General features: G+C 45.7%; 2 protein-coding genes across 4 annotated transcripts; one reads left to right on the top strand and one right to left on the bottom strand.

The window, feature by feature from the left end:
- The first annotated feature begins 171 nt into the window (after positions 1 to 171).
- Positions 172 to 16,989, top strand: SMIM11 (small integral membrane protein 11). 3 transcript variants are annotated; one of them, XM_031051421.2, is made up of 5 exons: positions 172 to 189; positions 2,454 to 2,508; positions 6,450 to 6,565; positions 8,211 to 8,390; positions 15,804 to 16,989. In XM_031051421.2, the coding sequence occupies exons 1-4, from the start codon at positions 187 to 189 to the stop codon at positions 8,376 to 8,378; spliced, it is 342 nt and encodes a 113-aa protein (XP_030907281.2). In that variant the 5' UTR covers positions 172 to 186; the 3' UTR covers positions 8,379 to 8,390; positions 15,804 to 16,989. The 3 variants fall into 3 exon arrangements, with proteins under 3 accessions (XP_030907281.2, XP_005151720.3, XP_033916010.1); XM_005151663.3 differs by lacking the exon at positions 15,804 to 16,989 and adding an exon at positions 10,108 to 10,291; XM_034060119.1 differs by lacking the exons at positions 172 to 189; positions 15,804 to 16,989 and adding exons at positions 1,419 to 1,503; positions 10,108 to 10,291.
- An 815-nt stretch (positions 16,990 to 17,804) lies between these two features.
- C2H21orf140 (chromosome 2 C21orf140 homolog) lies at positions 17,805 to 18,566 on the bottom strand. The gene has a single exon (XM_005151796.2). The coding sequence runs from the start codon at positions 18,564 to 18,566 to the stop codon at positions 17,805 to 17,807; it is 762 nt and encodes a 253-aa protein (XP_005151853.2).
- Positions 18,567 to 21,732: the final 3,166 nt, after the last annotated feature.

Genomic DNA, 21,732 nt, shown 5'->3' with positions numbered 1-21,732 from the left:
GCTCCTTGGTTCTCCAGAATAATCTGTCTACCTGCGGTGCAAGTTGTTTGATGGAGGTGTTGGTTACATCCTGTCAGCCTGGGCTCAGTCTAAACCACTGAGATCCTGCCTTTTGGCTTTCAGAGGAGGAATTTCTAGACCCAGTTACCAAAGCTGTCCCATTGCCATGCTTCCTAAGGGATTTCCATGGTAGGTACTCATTTCCAATGGCTACGAAATGGGTTTTCAAGATGGTTTGTCTTCTCCTGTGCTACTGAAGTATCACAAAGCCTGCTCTTTGGAAATAATGAGAAGCAGAACTGGTGACACTTCTGGTAATAAAACATGCTTCATTTTGTAGGTTTAGCTCCTATTCACGTTGCCAGACTTAAACTGCTGAAGCTAAAAGTTCCTATGCTGGCTGTCTATCGTGTGGGCTTGTTATTTGTTTTTAGAAAGTTTTGGCTGAAACACTTCAGCCATGTCTGGCACTGCAGTTCCAACAATTTTGTTTTGCTCTTGTCAAAAAGAAATGAAAAGGGCTTCTTCTCTTGGGAAGCTCTGGCTTGCTTTGGAGACTGGTCTCGAGACTGGGCACAGCAGCTGCTGTCATGCTCCCTATGTGCCTTTTGCTGGCATAGGAATAAGCCTTTGACACATCTCAGCCTGCGAGGGCTGGGGAAGACTTGTCAGGTCCCAGAGCACAGCCTTGTGGGGAGCCTCTCTTCCCCAGCATGCCCCCTTTCCCCCAGCTCCCCGGGTGCTCTGTGTCAGCCAGCTCCCCTGCTCCCACCACGGGTGTGCTCCACAACCAGGCTGCGAGGCTTCCCTTCCTCTCAGTGCCCACCGGCTGCAACAGCACATACTGGGCTGCACTGAGTGGGCAGTGAGTGGGGCCACCTGCGCCTGGTGCTATGGCCACGCTGCACTCATGGAGAGGCCCTTTGGGCAAGGTACAGCCGGAGGACCATGCCTGGGGCACTTGTGCGGCTGCACCAGCATCCCCAGAGCTGCACCAGCATCCCCAGCAGCTGCCAGACCCACTCAGGTCCTACTTGCTCTGGTAAAACCAGGCAGCAGCTCTCACCTCTGGTCCGCCCCGGTGGCAGGCAGCAGCTGAGGCTGCGGCCAGACTGGAGGGGTCTTTGCACAACCTGGTTTAGTGGAAGGTGTCCCTGCCCATGGAAGGGGGTTGGCTCTGGATGATCTTTAAGGTCCCTTCCAACCCAGACCACTTTATGACTCTTTGGGGACCTGGCCGGCTTTGCCCTTGCACCTACACCCCTGGGGAATGTGGGAACCGTTTTACCTCCCGGTTATTATTCCCCGGGTAAGAAACACGGGGCTTTTCCTACTCCGGCCTCAGGCGGCGGCCGGGACACACCGCGGTTGGAGGACAGGCGCAAGGGCTCGGCAAGGGTACGGGGCAGCTCCGGTCCCTGCCCCGCCGGTCCCTGCCGCGGCCGCTCCTGGGAGATGTAGTTTGTGGCGCCCTGCCGCCCGGAGCCATGGCCGCCCTGTGAGGTAGGAGACGCGTCTGCTGGGCCTCCACACACACCCCTCCTCCGTGCCGCCGGCCGCGGCGCCCTGCGGGTTGTGAACCGGGCTGCGGGGCGGCCGGGAGAGATCGGGCAGGAGCCAAGCGGCCCCCGTTTCTCCCCGACCCGGCCTGCGCTGCTGTCTCCGGCCTGCGCGCCTGCCTGCCAGCCCCAGAACCCTCACTCCCCTCGGCCTTCCCCTGCCTCCTGCCTCTTCTGCTGCCCCCGCCTAGATCGCACCTTCCTTTGCCCGGCTTCCTGCCCCCATTTCTTGCTTTCTTGCGGTTCTATCCTCCCTGTCTGCCTTCCTGACCCCGGCATCGTCCTGATTCCTGCCCCGGCCTCTGAGGCCTGAGGGTGAGTGAGGCAGCAACAGAAGCTCCCTCGTAATAACCTGCGGCCTCCCGGCTGCCTCTCAGACGAGGAACTGTGTGGTTTAAAAGCTGCTGGAGGCATGTTCGCTGGCCATAAACCACGGGCAAGCCTGATACGGCAGTCTCACTGCAGGGTACAGGGCAGAGCCACCTGGAATTGTGCTTTACTCTGTATGGATCTGCCGAGTTTTACTGTGTTCTAAGAAAAAAAAAATGAAGTGAATAAGTAAGAAAGAGGGATCTGAAGATACCATTTCTTGATAGAGTTTGGTATAGGTTGCTGGCTGTCCTGGGCATTGGTGCTGCAGGGACCAGCACAGGTGCCAGGGCAGAGGTGGGGTAGGGATGGAGGTGGGAGGGCTGCCAGCCCAGCAAACCCTCTTAGGGCAAGGTGATAGCAGCAAGCAAGGGCCTGCAGCTTGCAAGACCCCTGGTATGTGGGAGAAAGGATGCCCTGGGGAGCCATGGTGGAACAGTCAGACATTTTTGGTTTTGGTTTGATATGGTTTTAATTCAGGTGCCATGATCAGTACATCCCATCTGCTCTGTTCTTATTTTCCAGCATTTGGAGCATGTGAGAAGCTGCCAGAGGAAATCTCTAATTTCTGCTTCTTCAGGTATGAATATCTTACATGGCTTTAGGTTTTTGATGTTCCTTGAGTTGGTGTTAGTTTACAAACTTCTTTATCACTGACACTACTGTGAACTGAATAATTACACAGGTCTTTTTATGGAGTGATGTCTTTACCCACCTACACATAGAGAGGCAGTAAATGTGTGCAAGTCTTAGTGCTTCTGACTTAGTATCTGACTACTGTGTCTTGTGCCAGTGGTCTGTGAAGGATTCTTAGCACAGCAGCTCTGGCTTTCGGTTGCTTCCACTGTGTTTCTTTGCAGCCTGGGCTGCAGCAATTTTGATTTTCCATATTGCTATATTTCCCCATGACCCAGTAGTCTTTTTTTTTATTTAAGGAAGCTTGAGCTTGTTTTGCAGATGCTGAGCCTGAAGCATAACACAGCATGTCATATATACTGGTGGGTCTTCCAGTGACTGTCCATGTGGGAAACACTGGCTTTGCTTCCTGAAATGTGTGCATTAAAGAAAGCAGTAATGAAACAGGTGGAGTGAAACCACTTTTCTAGCTCAGGACATACTCAGCCATTGCACCATTTTAAATGCAGTCACATAGCCCTTGTAGCTCACTGCTTCTTGGGGCTTGGGGCTGGTAACTTCTGTAGCTTTTCACAAAGTGGATAAAATGGAGTTGCTCAGAAATCCTTAGTAGACAAAATAATATCTCAAGTCCCATTTTGTTGGGTAGATGGAGTTATTGGCAGGCTGAGTGAGACATTCAGCCAAGACAACTCAAGTGGGTTTGTGAATACCCAGATGCCTGTGTAGATGTTTTCTGGTTCATTCAGGCCAGTTGATACTCTGCTGCTGCATAAGCAAACAATGGCATGAGTGGCTGGGCTGTGATGTGGTTGTTGTGGTGGACTGGAGCTGTAATTCAGTGGCTGAGAGACCTGGATTCAATTCTGTGCTCTACCACAGACTTCCCATCTGACTGGGGCCCAGCTCCGCAGTCTGTCTGGGGTGGTCTGGCTTGCACAACACAGTGTTGTACAGAGATCCTGGGGCTGGTATCAGCCAAAGTCTAGCTCTGGGACTTGGTGCAGCCCTCCCTGGGAGCTCTTTAACCCTGCTGAGGATATGAGCCTCTAGGGCCATGTTGGTGACCCTCTTTGCCTGCTCTGGACCAAGAAGACCTCACAGCATTTGAAGCTAATGGAGGATTGGTAGTACAGCACTGAGGTGTGTGATACAGGCAGACCTCCATTTCCCATCTGCAGTAGTTGTTTCTGCTTCACCAAGGAGGTAAATACGCTAGTGATTGTGAGGTGCAATCAGGGTGAAGAAGTTCATCAATACATGTTAGAGTGATACTGTTTTATCCCTACCTTGCATAGGAGTCTGTAAATACGTGATAGCTAGCTTATGGAGTCTCAGACAGGGCTTCAGGGAGAATCTAGTGCTCCTGTTTCTTTCTCACGTGGATCAACATGAGACCTCCTTGCTTGTGAGTGAAGGTAATAGTGACCTTCTGTGGGGCCCAGCTTCTGTTCCCAGTCGTGCTGTTTGTTAACGGAGCTTACATTTTCCTGGAGAACGAACAATGCCTGACTGTAGATGTGTTCTGAACTCCTATCTGTGCCTTATCTGTCTCTGAAAAGGCAAACATGAAACTTCAGCTGTTTATTTGCCTGCATGCTTTTAAGATAACACAACCTTGAAAGTACAGTGTCTGAGCTTTTGCTTTGGAGTTGACGACAACCTCAGTGCTAACAAATGTTTCTCAAATGTGAAGTGAATCCTGCCTTTTTCTCTCCTCTTCCCACTTTCTTCTTCCTATCCCATGCCCCAGCTCCACCATTTTTTTCTGTCCCGGTGTTTCAGCTGTATTCAATAAGGTCTGGGTCAAGATGGAGACCAGAAGAGTCAAGAGACAAAATGGGAAGAAATGCTTGACCACAGGGGGCTGGTGACACAGGATGTGGGAATGCAGCAAGGAGAGAGTGGTAGCTTCCCTGCTCAGTTCCAACTGCAGAAGACATGGTGAGGACAAGCCATCAAAAGTGTCAGCTCTTACAGGAAACATTTTGGATCAAAACACCACTCTTCAGTATAAATGGAGAATTACTTTCCTTCCTGTCCTTTGTGACTTCAGTGCAGCTACTCCTGGTGGATACAGAATTCAGGCAGATTCAGGCTCATGTCTCAGCACAGCGGAAATATTACAAAAGTGTTGCGCTGAATGCTTAAATAATTGGCTCACAAGCAAGAGCATTCACAGGAGTGCACACTGTGATACACATTATACACTGCTTCTTGCTGGTGGGACAGTACCCTGCAATCAGACCCCACAGATGGGCTCACATAATGTTTGCTGAGTCAAAAACTTTTTCTGTACATAAAAAAATCACTAAAACCCCATTTTCAGCAGCGTATGCCAGATGCTGGCATGTGTTTGAATGGCTGAATTCTTGCCTTTTTACAACATGTTGCAAAATTGATTCTGACTGAAGCACAGAATTTACAGCAATTTAGGAGAAGAGTGAAGGCTGTTGCTGATGAGGCTCCCATTTATGTCAGCATTTTGAGATGAGGACACTCTAGTTGGACAGTGCAGTCCCTTCAGATCAAGCCAGGGTTGTGTAACTTGAGTTTCAGTGAGAAGCATGTGGCCATCTGAACCATGCACTGAGAGCCTGATTCTGCTCTAATGCAGGATTTTTGCTGTGCCCATCTAGCAGGGGACTTTAGCCCTTACCAGTCACTGAAATTCTGAAGGAAAGATCAGAAGTTAAAATGCTTTATTTTGGAGGTGTGACACTACTGACTCATTAGTTCACAGTTGCCCTGACATTTTATCAACAAAAGGGAGCTGCACAACTCGGGATCGACACAATAAAAACTGAATGACAAATGGGTTGGCCACACCACTGCTTTAGTTCGATCTCAGTAACAGAGATCTCTTGTGGTGTCTCTCCATGGGGATGTTTTCAGGGTGGTCTCTGCAGGATGAAGATTTTGCAGCTGAGGGGAGAGGAGAGAAGAGGACAGCCTAGCTGGAGAAATAAGGGCATCTATGAAGAAGCTGGCTGAGCATCGCAGGAGCTGCAGGAACATTTACTTGACTCCTTGTTTCAGAAGAAAGGTCAGCAGCAGCTATTGTGGTGTGGTGGTGATTTATTCAGCCCAGCTGCTGGTGAAGGTCTGGACTGAGCTGGAAGGCTTCTTCCTGCTTTTTGACAGTGACTGTTGGTGCACATACAGGAAACACCTCGAGGGGGTCAGGTAGGGAAATATGCTTAACTTGAAATCCGGTAGCTGACATGGTGTCAGTGCTGGTGGAGCAGCAAGCAGAGACTCGAGGGTAGTGCTGTGGCTACAGCCTTCAGCATCCCCTCTAGCATTTCTCACCTCCGAAGTTCAGCCCTGAAATACATGTTGACCACTCAAGGGATCCAGTGAGTGCTTGGTTTGCCTTTGTGTTATAAGCTGCATAGAAAACTCAATCTATTAGTAAATCAGAGAACTGATAAACAATACTAGATGGTAGGACTCATTAGGCATTCAGGCTCCAAACAGGGTAGGTGAGCTTAAAAACCACAAGACAGCTCTTCTGGCACTTCTGTCTGTTAGATCTCAAACCTCAGTGCGGTGGTGTGATGGGCACACATATCAAGCTGTTGAAAACAGCCAACACTGTGTTTTCAGTTGGGCAGCTACTGGGATGTGCTGCACTCAGTGGAAGCCCAGCCTACGCTGTGCGCAAGCGTGGCACCTGCCTGGGGCCTGTCAGACCCCTGTCCTTCAGCAGCATGGATGTTGCTCCTGTCAGTCAGTTCCAAAAGGCTGATGTAGGTCATTTCTGGACTGCATGGCTCTGAGATGCTGCCAGGCGCTGCACAGCAATGAGTTTGTCAGGTGCAGGGTTAACGTGCTGAGCAGAAACAGACTGGCTAATACATTTTCAATTTCCTTTTCTTGAAGATGCTCCTGCCCTGTTCTGTGCCTGTACAAGTGTGACACTCATCGGTGCGGGGTGCAGCTTACTGCAAGATAGGCAATACCATCACGAAGCCAAGATGGTGGCATTTAACTGGAAGGTGAGGATGTTTTGCATTCATAAACGGGGACTCAGAGGTGGCTGAATGTTTATGCATGTATTACGTGGTTGGGTTTGACCTGTGTTTAAAGGTGGCTTCCTTGCCTAGGTAAAGATTGTTTAACCACCACACTCTGCACTTCAGGGACAGAGGACTCCTTACACTGTCCTTTCTTGCCATGCGTGCTTGCACCTTGTGAGTTGGCCCCAGTACTTGCTGTTAGGGCCTCACACTTGTGCGGATAGGCAAGCTCTGCTCTGCTTGCCTCTACTCCTCACGTATTCCCCTTTCCAGGCGTTTCTCTGGCTGTTCTTCCTTCAGCTCCTTTCGTTATTGGAGAGTGTTTTCTCTGCTGTGTCTTTCAGTGCACAGGGGACATAAACACTCTCCAAGATATGTGCGTTTGAGCAAGTACGTCATGCATTAACAATTTAACATGTTAAACCATTTATCAAGAAAGCCAAGCCTTGGTTTTATCTTTCTGATGTTGCAGAACTGTGCTCAAAAGAGATTGCCACTTATAGTATGTGGGGAGATTGACAGAGGATGATGGGTTTTTGTAGAATTAGAGGGGAGTGTCCTGATGTCAAAGGTAACGTGAAACTTGTAGAGATCAGTGTTATGAAAGACCCCACCTGAGCCTCTGATTTGTGGCCTTTAAGGGAGCACATTAATGGTGTATACATACAAGGGGTTTTCTAAATTCAGTAATTTGACAATGACCTAACAGCCTTATGAGGTGCTGGGAAGCCTGCTAGGGGTGCAGAGGGGTACTGGGGGGCTTGCTAAAGGGGAGCTAGCACTGTGAACCTGCTGTGCACCACTGAAAGGCATGACCAATCCTGCTGGTCAGGTGGCTGCTTGAAACAGTGGCCTTGGAAGTTCATGTGCCTTCAGTATCCTACTGGAACTGACATCTTTCACTGAGTGACTGTGCCACTCATTATATTTGTATTTTGAGTTCACAGTGTTATTCTGTTCCATTGTTACTGGTCCATTTGCAATTTACTTTCCACTCCATGTGCACTTACAGTAGCATGCTTTTATAATGTTGAAATATGTTGTGCAATTTTGGTGATTTCAGGCATTAAAAACTCCTGAAACTGAATCCTAGGAGGCTGTGGGTTTTTTACTTTTCTTCCAGTTTGAAGTCATTTATCTATACCTTCCAAATCTGGTCAAGATAATTGCAAAACTACCATGGATCAAAATTTCTAGGAGCACAGAAGTGTGTTTGGCGATCACATCTGATAGCTGATATGGATCTGTGCATATGTGCACTTATGTGAGAATTGTTCAGAAGTGTTTCCACTTCTACAATTATCCTAAGATACTCAATTATTCCCCCTTTTTAGCTCCAGATGGTGCCAATATTCTCTTTGCTGTAAAACAAGCAAAAGCAGCAAAGACCAGTTCAGAGGGGCTTTGTATATAAACTTGAGTGAGCTTGTTCTTACCTTTTGCCCTAGACATTGATCTGCCTAGTTTAAAAGTTTCCTTCAGGAAAAGATTATGAACAGAGGAGCACTACCATTGCTTTGAATAACGTTGTTCCTGTAGGAAGCTGTATAGCATCCCTGTAGATTAATTTTTAATTGTCCAAGTGTTCCAGTAACTGCCTTAAATACATTGTTTTGCATTTCAGGCTTTGGAGAGTTTCCCATTGCTGATGTACATTTTGGCAGCTAAAACATTGATTCTTTGCTTGGCATTTGCTGGAGTAAAAATGTACCAGAGCAAAAAACTTGAAGAAAAACTGAAGAGGCAACGTGAAGAGAAATTGAAAGCAGAAGCAGAGAAGAAGGATGACTGAAGAGTCTTTCAGGTACAGAATTTGTTTGATGTCCTGGTGTTTGATAATGGCACTGACACATTAATCCCATTATGTTTTGACTTGAATGCGTTTGGATCGTGCGATTAGAATTACCACCGTCATCTGAGTTCTTATAAAGTTTGTCTCTTGTAATGTTTCAGTGTATTTTCACACCTGTACCGTGCCCATTCTTTGTAGGAACTACAGTTCCCACCAGAAGACTTGGCAGTCATGGTTCATGATTTAAGAGATATTAGCACAGTATTACTTCTCTGCTCTTTATCTCCTCCCAACCAACTGCACAGGAAGTCCTGATGTTCAGAGGTGGTTAAATTGGGCAAAAAATGCATGCGAAGCGTGCCAGATGGAATGATACAGTAAGACCTCTTGGCTTAAGCACATACTTAAGATAGAAAAGAATCTGCCAGTACATATTAGTTAAATACATGATAGGTTATAGACAGCTGGAAGGGCTAAGTCTCATGTCATGGAACTTCCCAAGGTATCAGAAATGCTACAGACTATGCTGTGTAACATCCACCATATATAATTCCCTGAGAAAAGTGGACACCTTTCTGCATAAAAAAGCGAAGTGATTTTTATAAAATTTCCTAGTTTGGGGTTTTTATTCCACATGTGCTAAAGTCTTTCCCTCTGTTTTCAACGTTTAAGCGATCATTGCCCTACTGCATCAAGTCCATTAGCAAAATGAGCACTGCCTAGTGCTAAGATGATATTCCCTGACTTGTTTGGTATGTGATTTTTTTGTATCTGTTTGTTTCACATCTCTCTGTTCTGCAGCAAAATGGGAATTCTATTCTTGCCTGCCCTTTGGAAGCTCAGTGGGAGTTTGATGTAGTGTTACTCTTTATTAAACCAAAAAATTTACTTTCCCCTGTTGAGGTCATCACCTCACATCTGAAGAGAATTTCAGTCTTAGAAATGTTTACTAATTTGTTTTGAAACCTCTCATTTTTATTTTTTACAACATTGGAAATTTTGACTAGAAATGGGGCCCTGGGAATAACAATAGGAACAAAGTGGTTCATACGTGTAGGAATAAACAACAAAACTAAAGGTGTTTTTCAATCTCCTGTCTACATCAGGTTGAGGACTTTTCTCTGGGCAGATTTCTGCAATTTTAAACTTTTGTAACAATTTCACTAGCCACTGGAAAATGCTGCGAGAACACTGCTTTCTGGTTTTGCAGAGTCAGTTATATGGAGTTTTATTGCTTACAAATGAGAGATGGGCTGCCCTGCTAGTGAACAAGTCTGCCCCTTGTAACGAGGAGACCATACTGTGCTGTGCATGCAGCGTTGGGTCCCAGGGAGTTCTTTGGCAGAGTCCATACCCCAAGGGATTGCACCAGGATAATGAGCTTATCCCACAAGACATCTGTGTCCAGCATGTGACATTGGCCTTGAATTACTGGCTTTAAAGCATCTCTGATATTGCAGTAAATGCCCTGCTTGCCCTGTCACCCTGCATTGCACAGCAATGGCCCAGTCTTTCCTAAATTCTACCATTTCTTGGGCTGTCTGCCATGTCTTCCTATAATGGGCTTGCAATAAGGGGTGAATTCTCCTACCCTAAAAATGTTCTCTGGTGTCAGCACCTCAGGCCTGTGATTAGCTCTGATTGCAGTATGCCACGTGAGCAGGCAGATTTAGCCCATGTGCTGCCAGTATATCATGCCTGTTCTCACTGCTGATTCTCCACCCTGCAGATTTTCTGACACTTGGCAGCTTGCACTGGATTCCTTTCATGGAAGAATGAAGCCTTCCTGTAGATGAAGGATGTGTCAAAGGAATAAAACCCTCAAGAGTAACATTCACTTAAACTGTATCTCAAGTTTTTATATGTACAGCAAAATAGCTAAGCCTCTATTTATGCAATAAAAAATCCTTTGTTAAAAAAAGTAATGGCTTGGTTGCTGCTTACTCAAATGATACAGTTAGAGCAGCAGGGGAGGCAGTTTTTAAAGATTAGCTGCAATCAGGTGGCTGGTTTTAAAGAGAAAACCACTCTGAATTCATCATGGGTGTGTACGCGGCTCATGGGGAGACAGAAGGAAATGGGGAAGCTCTATGCAGCTTCTTTGGAGCAACTGCTTCCTGCAAGGGTATAAATCTGAGACTTGTGGACCCTTTGTTGAATGCAGATGAACAAACCCAGGAGAGCGGCTTTTCCAGGCAGATCTTTCTCAAACTACTTTCTGCACCTAGGACTTTCTCAGGTTAACACAAATCAGTGTCACTTTTGGTGATGTTTCATGCTAGGAGGTTTATTATACTGTTTTGCTGTGCATAGTATCTGGAAGTATGTATGGCTCTCTGCTACTTGGCCTGTGAAGCAGAAAGGATTTTCATTAATATTGCTAGCTATTCCTGCATGTCCTGTCCCATGTTAGCATGGAGGACGAACTAACTTCATCTTTGTAGGTTAATCAATAGAGCAGATTTTTTTTTCAGAAGTAAAGGTTTAGGCATGTGTATCAGTGCCAACAGGTATGTCTCCCTTCATGTTCCCCCTTCATGTTTCCATTATAAAGCAATTCCTAGATCCTTGTGTCTCCTGGAAGTTAAGGTGAAACTGAAATCTGACAGTGGAGCAGGGAGAGGAGGGAAGAGGAGAGGTAGGGGGCCCTTGGAGAAGCCTTGGGATCCACCAGGATATGGTAAGCCTCTGGAATGGCTCGCTCCTGGCCAATCCCTGCGACTGCAGGCTGAGATGCCTGCTGTGGTCACACCAGCACAGGCTGCTGCAGTGTCCATCTCTCAAGTACTACCTGACTAGGTTTGTGTGCAGCTGATATGGCTGATGCTCAGAGAGCTCTTGCTGTGGTGGAGTTGCTCACTGTGAGCTGCAATGATTTTTTAAATCTTGCTGTTCATGCAGTCACCTTGGTGACTGGGGAGTATAAGTATTGCAGAAACCCATTCCAGGGGATACAGCAATATCCTTGCTGCAGAAGCCTCAGGACTGCCAGGGTAGGGAGTTCACAGTGCATTGGAAACCAGCAGTTCCCCTCTACCATCTCAGCAGTCATCTATCTATGCAAGGGTGGAATTGAATGGTAATTTGATTAAATGGCTCTTCCATGTTCAGTGAGAACTGACTCTGCTAACCACCTCCATTAAACAGCTATTGAGGGGAATGCACCAAGGTACTTAGCTAAGCCACAAGCCCAAACTGTAATAGGAAGCAAGCAGTGCCTTGGCTCTGGACAGTGATTTCTTGCCTTTGCATATTGGCCCCAGTCGACTTTTATAGATTCTCAACAAAGAGCAGATTTTTCTAGACCAAAATAATAATGAGGTTTTTTGTTGTTTTTTTTTTCTTTTTAAACTAAAAGCAGGGGTATTCTCTACTTCAATACAGTTGCTCTTTAAGCAGTATCAGTGGTACACAAGCTCCACTTAAAGCAAGTCATTTAGCATCAGAGCAGTTGGACACCAATTGGGCACCATTTACCACCCAAAGCAACCAAGACTGGTATTAAAATGAGGTGGCCCTACCTTGCCATGTGTGTATAAGGCTTTAAATCTGGTCCAGTCTGGCTGCTTTTTTCCTTCACTTTGGAGGAGGGCTACGGCACAGATAACCCCAACAGCCAGCTGATATCCTAGAGTTTCCCCGACCTCAACCAATATCTGACATATCAGGGTAGAGTTGTCAGCTACGCTATCATCAGGTAGGTTATAGAAGGGGCAGCCTGTGTGCCACAGTTGCGGCTTTGAACAAGAAACTATGCTGACACTGGGGGGAGACAGCAGCTCAGATTTGTTTCAGTTTCTTGTTCAGAAACCAGCTGGGGCCCTTGAAGTCTGGTTTCTTACTGAAAGCAGGGTTGTGTGATTAGTCCAAGGAAGCTTAAAAGAGGAATAGAGAAATAGATTCCTGTTTTAAACTTCCAGAAACTTTCAGAGTGCTCCTGCAAGTGAGAGCGAGGTAGCAAAGATAAAGAGCCTTGAACTGCTCACTCTGAATGGGTGTGCAACTTGTTAGATTGAAGGGGATATACACAGGATCCTTGAGCAGATGTTCCCATCCCACAGGGCTAGCCAGGCAACACTCTTCTGGTGCCTACAGAACTTCAGAGTCTCTCCTTCTGCCCTGTTGCATAAAGATACTCTTTTCAAAAGGAGCATCCATGTTGTATAGATGGGCAGCTTAACCTTATACAGTGCCTCACTTGCATAGGTCTTTCACTATCAGAAGCTGTCGTTGTCATCAGTGCCAACTGCTGAAGACAGAAAATAAAAGGATTACTGGCTCTTAAACTTCTGGTGTTTGCATCTTTAGGCTTTCTTTTGGTGAGATGAAGGCCATGTGTTTTTAAACAAAGGCCAAAATCCTTGTTTAGTAATAAAGAAATAGGATGTTGGGAGTTTAAGGGTTTTAAAAAAACCTCTCAGGTGCTGTGGTTACTTAAGTGGCTGCTGGAATAGGTCTTTTCCATCCTGAAGGAGCTGGGTGGCTGAGGGGTATCTGTGGTCCTTAAAGTGAAAAACAAATATAGAAGCATTCGACAGGAGTGTTTTTCCATTCTCCATTTCAGACTTTGGCTGAAATGAACTCAGCTTGATTTACTACCACTGAACACTTTTAGTCTGAAAGCCATGAGACTTTTACCAGAACACAACAGCACTGATGCTGGAGGAAAGCAGAGCTCCCTGAGCAGTGCCCTAGGGCAGGAGAGATTGCTCTCAAGTCACTGTGCTGCAAGTAAAGGAGCTAAATACTTTTCAGCTTTTCAAGATCATAACATGCAAACAACTGTTTCCAATATTTCCTTCCTCACTTGTTCTCTCCGGGACAGCAATTCCAATTGTTTTTTCTTTACTCTTCTCAGTAAAGGCCCAGATGGCAAATGATCCATCTGGGGTAGAGTCCTTCAATGTTCTCTTTGATCCCAGCTCTAACCTGTGACTCTCAATCAGCATCTCTTTCTACCTGCTGATTCTCAACCCCCTTGGCCTCAATTCTGGCCAAACAGAAGCACTGCAGCCCCCTTTCCAGCTCTGTCAGGGGAGAAACCAGTAGACTAAGCTGAAACAAACCTCATTTGTTTCAGTCTTCACCAGTTCTTCACAGTCTTTGCAAAATTGCTTCCAAAGATGCATCAAGTTGTTGCACCATCTCCCTGTTTATTAACTGTGTACTAACCTCAGCCTTCGAGTCAAATTTAGTGAGAAGCTGATAGACCTCACAGGAAGGAGTTCATTACCCTGTGACAGTCTTGTGTCTGACACACTCCTGATAAAGTGGAAAGCAAAGAAATGCACAACCTACATGTTGAGGAGCATGAGCATGCGGAGACAGGTCAGGCAGAATTTCTAAAACCTGAGTTTAAGTGTTCCTCCTTGGATATGTTCCAAAAGCCGTTTTGACTAGGCTGGCTATAGGGACTTGGAGGTAGCTGGATATTTATGCACTATCCATGTCACTCCACAGTTTGGCTTTGGCTTTTGAAGCTAGTTTGTTTGGCTACTGGAGCAAGCCCAGCACATAATCTAGACTCAGATGGGCGTTGATTGGCATATGTGTGTACCAGTCTTGGGAGTAATCAGAGCACCAGCTGGCCCTTCTCCAGCTGAATACAGAAATATCTGGTAGTTGCCAGAACAGTTACCCTGTAGCAACAGGCTCCTCATATGTTCCTGTAGAGAAAAAGTTTGTTTGGGCACAAATAAGTGATTAGGCATGTATTCATGTGTATCTCCATATGGCATGGATTTTTCCTTCTGTGAATCTGATGAGGGAGCTATTGAAAATGTCTGTGTGTACCCGCATCAAAGGCTGCCTGACTGTGAGACTGTTTACAGTCTATCCAAAGGCTCTTGAGATGGCTGTCACAGAGCAGAGAATGTAAATAGTTTCTGCCTATTTTCACTAGAAACACAGCATGGGTGACTATCCTTCTTTATTAATCTATTTTTTCCCTGGGCTTCATCATATTTGTTGGTTTTGCTCTCTAATGCCTCAGCTTCTAACAGTGGCACTTTCCTAGTCCTATGGCTCTTTCGACTTACTGTGACTCATAGTCCTCTGGCCTAAACTCAGGCTAATTTCCTGGCTTAGTGTTTCGCATTCATTTGAGGAGGCTTAGAGCTAGCCAACAGGAAATGTCAGACACTGACACTTAAGTGCCGTTTAAGTCGTATAAATGAATATCGCCCTAACATGTATTTGTTTTCAGAAACAGTTTTCTTAGTTTGCATTTCTTACATAGAGCATCATTCCCTTTTGCCTCCTTTCCTCTGTGCATATCTCTCTATATCTCCTCTGCATGGTCACTGAAGAAGGAAACATCAAGGAACAAGTTCACAGAGACAGAGGCTGGGCTTTGAGCAATGTTGGTTGCCTTTCCACTACCTACCCATCCTGCCTTCTCTTAGTACTCAGGCATGGCACAAAATGGGCCCCACTCTGCCTGCTCAGTCACAGAAGCTCACACTTTATGTCCTGTCGTTGCATCCCTGGCTTAGGCTTCTGTGCCCCAAGTGCATTTGTCCTGTCCACACCCTGGACTGCAGCATGCTATTAGGACAGAGGGGTTGAAAATAGGGACAAAAATGTGTTGAACCAATCAGTGCAAGCTTGCTTCATGAGCTGGAGGAAAAGAAATGCTTTTTTTTCCATGAAGATGAGGCTTGGAAAAGCATTTAGAAGTAATTAGTCAATGAGACATCATGAAAATTCAGGTGATTTGCATTCCAGCTAGCTTGGAGCAGAGGGACATCTGTTATAGCTTCTTCATCAACATATGCATTTGCATCTTCCTCTCCTCTTTATGCAAAAATACTTTAATCATTTTATTCTAGTGGTGCATTTCAGGCACACAGAGGGAGTCCTGCGTGGGAACAAAGAGGTTTGCTTTGACACCCTGCAATGGTCCAGTGTACAAGAGCAAACCTGATAAAATAAGTACCTAAAACCCTACCAAGAAAATACTAGACTCATGCATGTTACTTCAAGTGCTCTTGAATAAGGTGCATGCTATTTGGTAACATCCTCCTATTAGCTTGTTTAGTCATATGTTAAAGGAATTGCTTGTCATCCTAAATTACCAGTTGAGTCAGAACTGTATGAGCCGCAATATTTTTCTTCGGTACAAAGGATTACAGCGTTTTATAGAAAACATGGGTTGTAATTACGCTTTGCAGCGGCAAAGGGGGAGGGAGGAAGAAAGAAGAGGACTCATCTCAGAGGATTTTATATAAAATACCAAAGTTCATTTGATTTCAGAGGAACTTGGTTCCTTGTTGTGCCTAGGGGTTTCCAAACACATTAAGTAGAGTGGGTAGAAAAGTTTCACCAGCCCCCAACCTTCCACCTGGAGGCTGGGAAGAGTGAAGATGTTTAGTGAGGCTTTCCCATACCGTTGGAGGGAAATGATGCTTTCCCCTTGCTCTCTAGGAGATGTGGCACCAAAAACTTCCTCTTTCCTCGTGCTCATTTTCATGAAACCCTTCACGGAGGCTTCATCCTCGTTTTACCGAAGAATACAATCCAGAAAAGACTGATAAATCCCTGTGGCACAAACAATTTCCTTTTGATACTTCCTTGTTGCTAAGATGGATGAAAAGCAGGTGATTCTGTACCTGGTCCCATGGACTCCACTGTGAATTAGGATTGGCAGAAGACACACCTTACCAATGAAGAAGTGTTGCAATGCAGCTCTAAATCTGCAGCTGTGTAAGCCATGACAGCAGAGACTCATAAGGCTGACTCGCAGTGAGGCCTTACCAGAACTGGGACTGGGACTGGGACTATGCTCCATTGAGCTTTAGTCTCGTTCTTCATGTGAATCCAGAACACAGCAATGAAGTCATCAGGTTTGTGCTGATTTTGACTGTAGCACACTGTTACTTCAATTAGTACATTGACAATTAGCATAGTGCAGTGTCGTGGGGTGAAGATAAACAGTCCTTGGGAAAATGGGGTATGCATCATTTATTTCTTCAGAAAACCAAGCTACAGTGCAATTATTGCCTACCTGGTGGTAAAGAGGCACCAGGCCTATTTCCTCCTCATGCTGATTTCATACCACTTCATATTCATTGATATTTATTCAACCGATTGCTGCTTCAAGCCAGTGTCAAATTCTCTTCAGGCTCATGGTGTCAGAACAATAAAAACAAAGTCTCTCCCCTTTCCCCTTTCCTCTTTCCCCTGTGCATTTGAAGCAACTAATTTTCCATTCTCTGCTGCATCCAGAGTTGTGAAAAATGAGCAGATGTCTTTGCTGATGAATATGAAGTGAATATGATTATTTTTCTCTGCATATTTACATCTGAGCTCTAGAGAGTTACACGTGTTGATTTTTCTGAAGGTAGACAAGACTCCCTATTTTAGATATCTCTCTGCTACTCCTCATCACAATGCTTGTTCTGTTGGTTTCCACACACAGGAATAAAAGTGCACAGATTTGCCTCATTGTTTTGAAATGTTTTAGTGAAACTGTGAATCATCTCATAACTTTTTATGATCTTAGTTCTCTTAGAAGTACACAATAAACCCATACCCAGTAATGAGCAACACAGAGATTGCAAACTGGGATCCACTTTCGAAAGACCAAATTGTTCAATGAACTTGAAAAAACTGCCGTTAAGAAATACTTCTTTGCGTCACTCATAACTAATGTTTTGAACTCGGCTCCATGAGAAATCATTACATCTCAGTAAACACTGTCATGGATAAAAAAAATCTCCCATGATGAGTGCCATATTTGATCCTGAGAGACTGAGCTCTTCAAGCTTTAAAGCCTGAACCACCTGCTAATGGTTAGGCTTCAAAAGGAACTCACATTTTAGGAAAATATATTTTACCTGTCACTGAAATGTTTCTTGCAGGCCATTGTTGCAAGCAAGGTACTCAATGTAATGAGCTACTGAGCTGGTATCAGATGTTAATGTGTATACGACAGGAAAGTCACATTAAATTCTTCAGACTTCTTTAAGCTGTGAATTCTGGTGTCAGTCATGGTCCAGCATATTCCCTGCTGAGGAGCAGATCTCCCACTGGCATCAAAGACAGGCTTGACCTACAGAATTGACTTTGCAGCCCAGGCTTTCTCAAAATTGAGGGCATTTACATCTGAGGTGTGGTCTTATGACTCCCATAAAAGAGGAATTTGTGCAGAAGGCTGGCTAAACTGGATCTGAGGCATGCTCTGGCCCATTTTTTTGATAAGGGAAATTAACCGTCCCTTCACAGCCCAAATATAGCACATATCAACCTAGTCATGGAATACTCCTAAAATGAAACATTTGCATTTAAAGCTTTTATTAGTGCTATTGACATATGGTCTGTTAGGATTTTGCACTCTTCAAAGGAAAGAGGTTGGCAAGGCTGGAGCAGGATAGTTCATTCAACACTAGTCAAAACACATATGAACCTGACTGCAGGAAGAACCATTTAAGAAAGTGTACCAAGGTAGTAGTTCTCCCATCTCTTCACTCTGTTAAACGCTGCATTCCATTTGTTTGGGGTCATGTTCTCCAGTCCTTTAACAATCAAATCACTCAGGAGGATACACCTGTAGGAGTGGGTCCTATCAATAGACCTCAGAGAAAAGTTATTCCTGTTGTTTATAATAAACCATTTCAAAGAAGACCAGGCAACGTCCATCAGGTAGAGGTAGTTGTAAGATGAAGGCACAACAAGAAGCTCATGGCCATTGGCTCTAGCAACTTCGGGGCAACACTTAATGCTGGCTATGTGGATCGCTGGTAGGGCTGGCGGCAGAGTTTCCGTCTCCGTCTCCTTGTCATCTTTTGCCCGCACACGTCTCAGCTGTGTTTTATCCCTTGTCACAATTACACACTTCCCATGGGATGTAGTCAGAGACTCACAAAACTCCTGAAAAGCCCCATTCTGCTGATGGGTGGGCAGATCACATCTTAATAGCAGTTTGTACTGCCAGGGCACCCACCCTTGGCAGCTGCCAGCGTGAACAAGTGTCCATATCGGCCAGCGCAGATCGGGTTCCTCAGATGATTTTTCTCCTGTTATAAGACTCTCTGGAATATCTGTTTCCCCTAAAAAAACCGTGTTGAGGCCATTGAACTGCAGTGTCCTCAAAGATCTTAAATACTTCAGGCACTGCTGCTTTTGAGCAGCATCAGAATAGCCCCTGGGAAGTACATGCCGGAGGAGCGGATTTGCGAAGCGCTGCATGCCTGTATGCTGGTGTCTCAAGGCTCATGCGGGTTGCTTGCAGAGGTCACAATGTGCCCGTTGTCCCGGTGTTATTCTACAGTGTAACAGGTAACCTGCAGCTGCATCACGGGGGCTTTCAGGTGGCTGATTTAAATGTATCTTGGAAAACAAAGCCTAAGCTTTGTGACCAGTGGTAGAAATCATTTGCTCCTCCCTGGCAAGCATGTGCCCTCATGGAAGATGTGTCCTTAAATCCCCCAGGCGGAGGTGGGGGATGAATCCCAGGTGTCTTATTACTGGGGAAGGACTTCTGGACCTCCGTCCTCACCTCTGATGGGCAGGCCTAACCTCAGCTGCATTGTGAGGTGCTGCATGGTGCATGGCACCCACCAGCACAGCATCCTATGCAAAGTCCACCATGCTCAGCCTACCCAGCTCCAGGCCTTGAAGACAGAAGAAATAAGTGATACCTCAGACATTGCTTCAGGGTGCTTTAGGAGTAATTTGTTTTCTGGAGTCCTCTTAGGTTCCCACTTTGTGCTCCCAATTCTCCACTTTGTGCAGGCCCTAGCTATGAACCTCTGAAGGACCTGCGTTGTGTCTGACACCAACACCATCACCCTGTCCAAGGGTGAGCAACACCTTCAGAGAAACAGAGATTATGAGGGTAAAAGAGAACTGGTCCGTTGGCATTGTGTGAACACACAGGCTGAAGTGAAGGTCAGAGCAGAGGGTACACAGGTACCACCCTGATGCCATGACAAGTTGCACAGGGATACAGGAGCATGTGGCACAGTCAGGGCTGCAGCCAGCCTGTGGAGATGGAACAGCCAGGGGAGGTTGTGTACATGTATGTGTGCCAATGTGTGCGCAGGCACACTGAGAGCAGCAAGTGTCCATCTGGGAAAGGTTATGGAGCAGCAGAAAGTGAAGACTATTTTGACCCATCTGGTTTCTTACCTGTCCCTCCTCCTGCCTGCAGATGCATATACAGAATTTTACTGTGGGACCAAGCCTGTCAGTACAAGACTTGAATTGCTTACACTTAGCTGTACCTACAAGGCTGGGGGTGAAAGCTGGTAGCATTGTCAGCCTGCCAGATGGGGCTTAGCAACGCAATTGTGTCAGTCTCTGTTGATGGCACGCATTTCGTTGCCCACCTCTGAAACTGAGACACCTGACAATCCACATCATTGCCTCTGGAACGGGTTTCCTTCTTTCCAATGCAGTGTGAAACTGTGAACCAAAAAATGTCTGAAGATGGACCTGGCCAGTGGGGTCTAGCTCAGCTGTCTGGATGCTCTCTCTCCTTGCTGAGGCAGATGAGTGATGGGGCACATTATGTTAGCAGCATCACGTGGAGAGCAGAAGCCTAAAATTTAATACAAGAAGAAGTGTATATCCCCAGAAAGAAGCCTGTGTGATTTGTTAGCCAGATGCATAATGATGGCAGATTTGGACTGCACACATATGAAGAAAAATATGTAGTACATATTTTATGTAGTACATACTTATGTAGTACATATTCACATAAGAATACAACATAAAATAATATTGTCTCATCAGTATTAGGTGATACACTTTTCTCTTTTACTGTTAGCTTTTGTCCTTAATAGATATATACCAGGAGGATAACCTGACATGAGTAGTCCTACTGGAGTTATTAGGTACTTATTAGTTCTGAAAAGCACATGTTTAGAAGCCTGATCAGGGCCTGAGGTCCCCCAGAATGCTGATTTAGGGACTTCACTTTTCAGGAACTGGATGTAAAGTGCTAAAAGAACTACCTGTAAAGAAATCTTATTCCCTAATTCTTCTGGGTGCCTGTGACAATCATTCCACCTGTGACACCCACTGAAACCACAAATCATATTCCCTGTTACTTAAATTGAAGGTGTCATTTCCTTGTCTCCTCCCAAAGAGTATTTACTTAATTATGCATGAGTTGGAGCATGCCATCCTTGAGACAGACACAAAAAGGACATGTTGCTTTTATTACTCTTGCTTTCTAGCTACCTTCTGAATGTGAATGGACACCAGTAGGAAGCAAGTCGGGAGCAACTGTGGTAGCATCCTTCTGAATGTGTGTAGACATCAACAGGAAGCAAGTCAGGGAAGCAACTGTGGTGGCATCCAAGCAGTGTCCCCAGAGACGAAAGTGGAGTAGGGCTTCCCCATCCTCTCCTCCCTCTTGTCACTGAGACCTCCTGGCCATGGCTGGCTAAGGAGAGCTCTAACACTGCCTGTCCTGTTCCTCTGAGACCTGACCCTGTCACCAGCAGCAAGCAGCAGCTCTGTGCTGCTGTTCCATGCAGACTGATCACCAGCTCCTTGTGGCCAGTTTATGTGTATGCTCTGAGACTACTTCATGAGGCAATCTGAAACACACCAGAAGTGGTCAAAAGCACAGTCCTCTTCTGAACTGGACTACACATGCAAGTACCTCCGGGGCTGCTCGGGAAAATTAGGCTTCATGTTCCTCAGTTTGGACTCCCTGTAGCAAACCATTGCTCTGTCACTCCAGGCTTCTGCAGTTTTGCAGCATCAGGGCAAATGCTGAGTGACAAAGCCTGCTGTGTAGGCTGAGTGCTTGTCTGTGATTTCTTGTGCCAATGAAGGGACTTGGCAAGGGAGGTGCAAACCAGCTTTTCTACCTGTGAGGCCTTAGGCACGGGCAAGGTTTGTGTCACTGTGTTGTGGTTCTGTCCCGGGAGGACATGGTGATGCTCTTTTGACAGGTGGCATCACTGTGCCTGTGTCTTTGGCTGGCCCTGGCTTATCCAGCCGCCATGAACTGATTTAAGCATAACTGGTTATGGAAATACCAATGATAATGCAGCTGATATTAGTGACATGGGAGGGATGGATTACTTCCATGTCTTTTTCAAAGTAGCTGTTTAAGAAGTGGATTCTCATTTGTCCCATTAATATACATATATGACATAAACACACCTGTTAACCTGCTTTGAAAACCATTATTCATGGTCCCAGCACCTCACCATCATTTAAAGAACCTGGCAGCAGACATAAAGCACTGGACCAAGACCCCAAAATACGTATTTTATATCCCATGCTACCTTTAGTCTGCTGAGGTACTTTTGCCTGTTTTCCCTTCCACCACATGTCTGCATGTCTACTCAGTGAGCACTTTGGGTCAAGGACCTTTCCTTCTTCTGCAGTTTTA

The sequence above is a fragment of the Melopsittacus undulatus genome, chromosome 2, assembly GCF_012275295.1.
Source record: "Melopsittacus undulatus isolate bMelUnd1 chromosome 2, bMelUnd1.mat.Z, whole genome shotgun sequence".
Taxonomy (NCBI): Eukaryota; Metazoa; Chordata; class Aves; order Psittaciformes; family Psittaculidae; genus Melopsittacus; species Melopsittacus undulatus.
The sequence above is the reverse complement of the archived record's forward strand: the minus strand, read 5'-3'. Positions and strand labels throughout refer to the sequence as shown.